General features: G+C 37.1%; 1 protein-coding gene across 2 annotated transcripts; it reads right to left on the bottom strand.

Annotated features, from left to right (window-relative positions):
• Positions 1 to 2,666: 2,666 nt before the first annotated feature.
• LOC131598998 (uncharacterized) lies at positions 2,667 to 9,403 on the bottom strand. Of its 2 annotated transcripts, none has more exons than XR_009282485.1 (2): positions 4,412 to 4,528; positions 2,667 to 2,902 (listed from the first exon to the last, which is right to left on the bottom strand). XR_009282485.1 is itself a non-coding variant. In XM_058871520.1 (2 exons), the coding sequence occupies exons 1-2, from the start codon at positions 9,398 to 9,400 to the stop codon at positions 2,889 to 2,891; spliced, it is 1,020 nt and encodes a 339-aa protein (XP_058727503.1). In that variant the 5' UTR covers positions 9,401 to 9,403; the 3' UTR covers positions 2,667 to 2,888. The 2 variants fall into 2 exon arrangements, 1 of the variants encoding a protein (XP_058727503.1); XM_058871520.1 differs by lacking the exon at positions 4,412 to 4,528 and adding an exon at positions 8,395 to 9,403.
• Positions 9,404 to 9,608: the final 205 nt, after the last annotated feature.

Raw genomic sequence — 9,608 nt, 5'->3', positions numbered from 1 at the left:
CTTCTTAGCTTAGTTTTGAAGCACTTCATTGCTTATAAATGAAGTAGGATACTTCAGTAACAAAGGAGACACAAGTTCAGAACCAATACTATGCATATACCACTCTTGTAACAACTTGTAATTTTGAAGAAAATTTAGAATTCGAATTTTAAATTTCAGCTAGTTTCAATCCAAACCAAGTATTCAAACATCATCTCTGAACTTCATTGAACCTATCCAAATAAATTCTAAGCATCAAAACCTCACAAATCGAGCTACACAAGCCACGGTTTGTTCAAATAAAATCAACTCGTATCTGATCATTCATGCATGTTTAATAAGATGTAGACATATATTTGTGTTTAGATTGGTGCTCTGGTCGTTTCTGGAGCTCTAATTGAGTTTTAATGGCCGTTTGTAGAATATACCATTTTAGGGTTCTTAAGCTAAAATTTGGGATTTTCCGCTAGAGGCAAAATTAGACAAAACTAATGGCATATTTGAACTCAGTGGATCAAGGCTAGTTGACTTCATAGGTCGCGATTTTTTTTTGCATGAGTTTACCCCTATTCGCTATTTTGCAGGTTTGAGAATCACTTATTACAGCGTTGTTCTCACAAAAGCGCTGTTAAAAGTGGTGGCGAGAGGTTGAAGAGGATGAGGTGTCCTCACCTGAGTGGCCAGTGTGCGCGCGCGTTTTAATTTAATTTTTCTTTGATTCAGTGCTTTGCAGGTGATACACGTGCCATGCTCCTTCGCTTCCAGGCCATCTGATCTCATTAATTCCCCCATCCAACGTGCCTGAACGCTCATCCTTACCATAAACCTTCCTATTAACCACACCAGATCATCAATTAATATATTTTTCTATTTTATTTTATTTACTTCTAAAATTAATTTAAAATAGTTTAAAAAATCAAAAAAATATAATAAAAATATTTTTAGGTTTGTAAAATAATCTATTAATTTTTGACACAAAAATATTTTATTTTTCTTAATAATTGAAATATTTTGTTTAATTAATTAGTATATATTTATATATTTGCTTTTTAATTATTTCAACCAATCACAAAATCAGAAAAAAATTGTTCTTTTTATTAAATTAGGTTTATATATTATAGACTAATTTTGTACATATTTAGAATATTTTTCTCTTTAAGTTTTAATTATTTGTATAATTGTTTATATAATTATATGTTAATTAGCTTAATAAATTTCCAAAACAACGTCAAAAAATCCAAAAAAAAAATAGTTTTATTTTAAAATTAATTTACAAGCAATATGAACATATTTTAGACTTAATTTTTAGGTTTAAATTTTATTTCCATCTTTCTCATTTTAATCAAATTAATTATGCATTAATTTTAATTAAAATCAATCATACAAAAAATCCAAAAATACTTCCTTTTATCTTATTGCAATTTAAATTCATAGATAAGTGTATAGGTTGTCAAAATCATGTAAATAGCGTAGTTTACATTTCCCGCACAATCGATGTAATAGCGTAGATTTACTTTCCGCATTTTACATTCCCGCATTTTAATTTCTGTACATATAAAACTGTGTGTATGTCAAAGATAATAACTGAAGCGTTAGGTCACTAACTTCAAAGATAAAAATATCTGAATCAGGACACAATCACACTTGCACCTCTTAGGGTAATCCCTCTGTTACTCTTTCAAAATCAAAATTCTACCGTTTCAAATGCAAAATCAAACTTTTGTTTACATCCGGTCAAAGGAGAATTTTCTAAAAGAAATAGGAAAGGACCTTATAAACTTAGGGTAGATCTCCTAATTGCTTGCTCAAATCAAAACAAAACAACAAATGTCTCATATATCATTGTTTTTTCCAAAACAAAACTTTCAAAAAAAGACAACATTTTGTATATATCCAAACAAGGATCATTACGAAATTAAAGATCTTTTTTTCAAAACATCTTTTCGAAAGATAAAACACTTTGTATACATCCGCATAAGGATCATTACAAATTCAATTTACAAAATGAATTTTAAAACCACATACAAGCATTTCAAGGCAAGACAAATGATTCAAACAAGTGAGCTAAGCAATTAAGAGCCATGGATAACCATGGATACAAAGGGGTGCTAATACCTTCCCTTTGTATAACCTACCCCCGAACCCAAAACCTCTTAAAGGTCTTTTTCTGTTTCTTTTATAAACCTTTCCTTAATTGGATAAAATAAAAGTCGGTGGCGACTCTCTGATTTTCAAAACTCAAAAACAAAAGAAGAGTCAGTTCGTATCTCACACACGAGAGGTATAGAAAACCGAGGGCGACAGGTTAAACGAGAGAATGAATGTTGTTGAGGCATGGAGGAATGAGGCATTATGTAGTTATTATAAGATTTCATGGCAGACAAAATTGAATGTGGGAATGAGAAAGGGTTTGCACAATTGATTTAATGCAGACTTCAGTTGGCTGAAAGTATTATGATTCAATACAAAAGGCACGATTAATTGATTCTATACAAAAGGAAAATGTGTAACACCCCAATTCTACCCGCGGAATTTAAATAAAATCAGAGTATAAGAATTCATAAACAAACATTTGAGGTATCACATAATCATCCTCAAAAACAATTCACCTCGTCGCATAAAGCAGATACATAGCATTCACAAATACGGAAGGACTGAAAACGTCAAATAATAGTCTTTAACATGAATTAACTTCCATAGAAGTGCAACGGAAACTCAACAATTAGTTCAAGATTTCATAGCATCTTAATTCAACAATTAAAGCACTTTAAAGCGACAATCTCAAACAAATAACTCAAGTGTATGCCAAAACATAAAAATCCAAAAGCAAGTAAATCAACTCGTTCGTCCCCCCCGAGTGCTACGTATCAGAGCGTCAACGACTCAACACCAACTCGGCTAACCTCCTCTCAATGCGAATCACCTGCACGTTACCAATATAAAGGCAACGGCGAAACAAAGAAAGGGTGAGATATCAATTCATATAATTGAGCGCATGATAAATTATATATTAGAAATTAGACATATTCGGTTAATCGCATTCACAAGTATTGATATTCTCATATTATTCACCAAGTCATTAATTCACAATTCAAATACTTCTGTCATATAACAAGTCACAAAATTACAATCACAATATAGTCGCAAAACGTCACAATGTATAAATCACATAAGACACATGGGACACGACTCATGTATATGCATGTGGTACCAATCGGAGCTTCAGCTCCCGTCACCAATTGCCATTTGGCCCGTCATGTTTGCCATAGTTTTCAGGCCATCATGTTTGCCATAGTTTTCAGGCCGTCATGTTTGCCATAGTTTTCAGGCCGTCACAGAGTATATGCAAATGTATGTGACTCGATGAACCGAACATCACACAACATCATCATCATCGTTTACTTCACAAATTATTCATCACAAGGCACACGCCCATATCAAAATTATCATTATTAACTCAAGTAATAACACTCACACATTTTACGACAACATCACGTAAACAACGGAACAATTCCGGAAATTCATCAAATCAACGAACGAATACCATTAGCAAAAGAATCACAAAGATATTCACAACAATCACATTCACGGTCAAATTCACAAGATACCGTAATTTACCGCTAAACCGAATAGTTAATCTAAGTTTAATTTATTCTAATTAAATAGGCTTATTAAAAATTAATTCAACCATTAATTTAATCAACCGATTACTATCACAATTTCGACAAAAGAACAACGTCACATTAATGTACTAATTAAACTTAGCTATTACGTCAATTTTCATCAAATTCCGGACAACTAATTATATCGTTTAATTCCGCTATTTCGGTCAAACGGGACTGTTTTGAGTTATATGCTCTATAATTGCTACTGAGTCATATAATTACTTTACCAATACTACTCTTATCATGTGACACACCTAAAATTTATAAGTAGTAAAACAAACTAGTAGAACATTTATCATGTAACACACCTAGAATATTACAAGTAGTAGAACAAACTAGTAGAACATTGCAAAGATGGCAGAAAGATACACAGGATACAGAATAAAACAAAATCATGGTGGAACATAGCAAAAGATATTTCATACCAATTTGAAATCAATAAATAACGAAATAAGAATAGACAAAATAATGGGAAGCACTAGCTTGGGATAGTCCCTCCTCTCACCCAATCGGCATTCTATTTTAAACAGACAACAACAATAGAACAGCATTATATTTCTAGAACCCATATAATTCTTAACAATTTCTACTAATGAAATATCACTAACCAAAAGCAACATCACAGTTTCCAGATTTCGGGTTGTTCTTGACAAATCTCAATTTTTCCAAAAGCTATCAACATTAGATAATACAATAATTTGACACATTTAATTCCCCACATACAATTGTTCATAAACCCCATTATAGGAAGAGAACCCCACCCTTACCTTGGATTGAGTGCAGCTCTAATGGACTCTTGGAGAAATTTGGAGAAAATAGCTCTTGAATAGAATCCCTCTTTGGCCTCCTTCTTCCCTCTAAAACCCTAGTTTTCTTTCTTTCTCCCAAATGACTCTATTTCTTTTTCTGGTTTCTCTACACTAACTTAAACCCCTTTCTTCACTAAAAACTTTTTTTTTTTTATATAACATTGGGCTTAATAAATAACATCACAATTCTATTCTTCATTTAAATAAAATAAGCCCAATATTCTCCTTAACAAAAAATAAATAAGTTAAATTACTACTTCTAATAATATTTCACTATTATTCTATTAAAACAAAATATTCAATTATTTAATATACCGGTTAATACTCAATAACTAATATTTACGGTCTAATCTCAATTAGTCAGAAAATTCCCAAAACACTACATATTAGCTTATTAATATTTTTAATACTAAAAATATTAAAATTTCTGAATAAATGTCGATCCGCTATCCCGAACTAATACCGACTAAATCGCTTAAAATGCAAAAATTCAATAAACATCACAAACGTCTAAATTAAGCGGATAAATAAATTTCCGGGCGTTACAACTCTCCCCCACTAGAATATTTTCGTCCTCGAAAATAGAAATTTACCTGATTCAAATAACTCGGGATAGGAGTCTCGCATCTTGCTCTCCAGCTCCCAGGTTAGGCTCTCACCAGCAGCTCCCAACCAGACAACTTTCACCAATGGAATCTCTTTGCCTCTTAGAACCTTCACTTCGCGATCCATAATTCGCACAGGCATCGTCTCTACTGTGAGATTATCGCGCACTTGCACATCGTCCATCCGAATCACATGAGACGGATCTGAAACATACTTCCGGAGTTGTGACACATGAAACACATCGTGCAAATTAGCAAGATTTGGCGGTAACGCCACACGATAAGCAACTTTCCCCACACGATCTGATATCTGATACGGACCGATAAAGCGAGGAGTGAGCTTCTTAGACTTTAGAGCTCGCCCAACACCAGTCACAGGTGTGACTCTCAAAAACACATGATCACCAGCTTGGAATTCCAAATCTTTTCTTCTTTTGTCATGGTAACTTTTCTGCCTACTCTGAGAAGCTTTCATCTTATCTCGAATAAGTTTCACTTTCTCCGTAGTCTCCCTAACCATCTCGGGTCCAAGTACCACACTCTCACCCGACTCGTGCCAACATAACGGAGTCCTACATCTCCGACCATACAACGCCTCAAAAGGTGCCATTCCAATACTAGAATGGTAACTGTTATTGTAAGTGAACTCAATCAACGGAAGATAAGTATCCCACGAACCTCCCTGCTCAAGAACACATGCTCTCAATAAATCCTCCAATGATTGAATAGTCCTCTCGGTCTGACCATCTGTCTGCGGATGATACGCCGTACTCAACCTCAACTTAGAACCCAGCGCCTCTTGCAAACTTCTCCAGAAATCGGAAGTAAACCTCGGATCTCTATCCGACACAATACACAAAGGTACACCATGCAACTTCACGATCACCCTGACATATATCTCTGCTAACTTTGCAATCGGGAATGTGATGTTAATAGGTATAAAGTGTGCCGACTTCGTAAGCCTATCAACAATCACCCAAATCGAATCAAATCCTCTTAAGGTATTAGGTAATCCCGTTACAAAGTCCATCGAAATGCTATCCCATTTCCATTCTGGAACTTCTAACGGTTGCATCAATCCTGCAGGCTTCTGATGTTCGATCTTTGACTTCTGACAAGTCAAACAAGCATACACAAACTGTGCCACATCACGTTTCATACCAGGCCACCAAAACAAACCCTTCAAGTCTTGATACATCTTTGTAGCTCCTGGATGAATACTCAAATTGCTTCTATGACTCTCTTCTAGAATCGCCTTCTTAATCTCTTCATCATCAGGAATGCAAATACGATCTCGGAATCTCAACACACCACGTGCATCTAACTTGAAATCACCATTCTCAAGTCGATCGGTTCCTACCATCAAATCCACCAACTTCACATCTAACTTCTGAGCCTCTCTGATATTGTCAAGAAAGTCATTGTTAATCTTCAACATTCCCAACATAACACTATGCGGTGTCACTTCGCATACCAAACTCAAGTCTCGGAACTGCTCAATCAACTCCAACTCTTTAACCATCATGGCCGACATATGCAAAGTCTTTCGGCTCAAAGCATCGGCCACTACATTTGCTTTTCCAGGATGATAGTTCAAACCGAAATCATAATCCTTCAACAATTCAAGCCACCTTCGTTGCCTCATATTCAACTCCTTCTGATCAAAAAGGTACTTCAAACTCTTATGATCGCTAAACACCTCGAATCTAGAGCCATAAAGGTAATGTCTCCAAATTTTTAACGCAAAGACCACAGCAGCCAACTCAAGATCATGCGTAGGATAATTCTTTTCATGGGTCCTCAATTGCCTAGACGCGTAAGCAACCACTTTACCGTTCTGCATAAGCACACCACCTAACCCCATCAGACAAGCATCACAGTACACAACAAAAGGCTCTCCTGAATTAGGCAAAGTCAAAACTGGAGCCGACGTCAACCTCTTCTTCAACTCATTGAAACTCTCTTCACATTGAACATCCCACACAAACGCCTTTCCTTTGCAAGTCAATCTCGTCAATGGAAGTGCCAACTTAGAAAATCCTTCGATAAACCGTCTATAGTAACCGGCCAAACCCAAGAAGCTTCTAATCTCAGTAGCTGACTTCGGAGTCTCCCATTGTAACACAGCATCAACTTTAGAAGGATCCACGGCAATGCCACTACCAGAAATAACATGACCAAGGAAACTAACTTCATGCAACCAAAATTCACACTTAGACAACTTGGCATACAATTGCTTCTCTTTCAAAACTTGTAACACAATCCTCAAATGCTCTTCATGCTCTTCTTCAGATTTAGAGTAAATGAGAATGTCATCAATGAATACCACCACGAACCGATCCAAGTAAGTATGAAAAATACGGTTCATGTACTCCATGAATACTCCCGGCGCATTAGTGACACCGAAGGGCATCACCGAATACTCGTAGTGTCCATACCGAGTCCTGAACGCGGTCTTCTGAATGTCATCTTCTTTTACTCTAATCTGGTGATATCCGGACCTCAAATCAATCTTAGAAAACACACTAGCACCCACTAACTGATCCATCAAGTCATCGATTCTTGGAAGTGGATACTTGTTCTTTATCGTCACTTTATTCAACTGCCGATAATCAACACAAAGTCTCATACTTCCATCTTTCTTCTTTACAAGCAATACGGGCGCTCCCCACGGTGATACACTTGGTCTTACAAACTTCTTCTCAAGCAATTCTTCTAATTGCTTCTTCAATTCAGATAACTCTGATGCAGACATCCTGTACGGTGCCATAGAAACAGGTCTGGTACCAGGTACAAGATCAATCGTAAACTCAACTTCTGTTTCTGGAGGTACATCAGGAATGTCATCAGGAAACACTTCAGAAAATTCTCTCACCACCTTTAACTCATCAATTCGAACTTGATTCTCAAAAGACAAGGACGCCATCAATGAGAACATTTGCGCTTCGTCTTGCATCAGTTGCTTCAACTGCTTACCATTCAACAAACCAACTCCTTCTTCTTCAAGGGAAGAAAATCTCACCGTGTTGTTAAAACAATTGATATGAACGTAGTTGCGTTTCAACCAATTCATACCCAATACCACATCCAAACCAACAAGCGGTAAACACACAAAGTCAACAACAAAGTCTCTATCAAAGATTGACAAAGGACAATTCAAACACGTTAGAGAAGTAGTCACCGTTCCCTTAGCGGGGAGTTCGACAACCATTTCTCCATTCATAGCAGACAAGGTAAGACCCAATCTTTTCACACAATCAGCAGCAATAAAACAATGAGTGGCACCGGTATCAATAATAGTAGTAATTAAAGGAATGCTATTAATGAAACAAGTACCTCTAACAAGGCCATCCTCACTAGATGTCTGAGTTCCTGACAAAGCAAACACTTTACCACCTACAGCTGTCTTCTTTGGCTTCTGACACTGGCTATCAATATGCCCCTCCGCACCACAGTTAAAGCAAACAACATCCTTATGCTTACAATCAGATAACATGTGCCCCGTCTTACCACAACGGTAACACCTCTTCACATCAGCAGTGCAAGCATTACTCTTATGACCAGGTCGACCACACTTGAAGCATATAATCCTAGCAGGAGCATCTCCCCCACTAGTCTTATGACCATGAGTAACTCTTTGCTTCCCTTTACCAGCATCATACGGTTTCTCGCGGCTTTGTTGATTCTTGCCCCTCTTCTCATTAATAACACGGTAATGAGCATTGTTGTCCTCCTCATAAATCCGACAACTATCCACCAAATCAGCAAAAATACGGATCTTCTGGTAACTAACCGCTTTCTTTATTTCTGGACGCAACCCATTCTCAAACTTGATACACTTGGAAAACTCACCATTCACACCATTATAGTATTGGTAAAACTTAGCCAGCTCACCAAACTTAGCAGCATACTCCACAACAGACTTGTTTCCTTGTTTCAGCTCAAGGAATTCAATCTCCTTCTTACCACGGACATCCTCAGGAAAATATTTCCTCAGGAACTCCATGCGAAACGCAATCCAAGTGATCTCCTCACCATGAGCCTCCAACCTCCTACGGGTCTCTAGCCACCAATCATCCGCTTCCTTAGCCAGCATATGAGTGCCATATCTAACCTTCTGTGCAGGAGTGCAATCCATAACACGGAAGATTCGCTCGATCTCCTTCAACCACTCAAGAGCACCATCAGGGTCATGCGTACCCTTGAACACCGGCGGATTCTCCCTCTGGAAAGTCGCCAAACTACGAGATCCAGCACTCTCATCAGCATTCGGTTGGTTCTGCATAGCCTGAGCCATCGCTTCCAAAGCAGCAGCTATCGCAGCATCATTCCTCCCAGCCATAGCTCCACTACAACACAAAAACAATCAGCACAAACAACAATACACAATTGTTAGTCTACACTACGACTCGACACTTGGCCGGACAAGACCGACCAGCTCTGATACCACTAATGTAACACCCCAATTCTACCCGCGGAATTTAAATAAAATCAGAGTATAAGAATTCATAAACAAACAATTGAGGTATCACATAATCATCCTCAAAAAC

Source organism: Vicia villosa, linkage group LG4, assembly GCF_029867415.1.
Source record: "Vicia villosa cultivar HV-30 ecotype Madison, WI linkage group LG4, Vvil1.0, whole genome shotgun sequence".
Lineage (NCBI taxonomy): Eukaryota > Viridiplantae > Streptophyta > Magnoliopsida > Fabales > Fabaceae > Vicia > Vicia villosa.
Note: the sequence above shows the minus strand (reverse complement) of the source record. Positions and strands in the feature narration are given on the sequence as shown.

Coding starts and splice junctions, on each gene's coding strand:
- LOC131598998 (XM_058871520.1), bottom strand. CDS start 9,400: ATGGCTGGGAGGAATGATGCTGCGATAGCTGCTGCTTTGGAAGCGATG.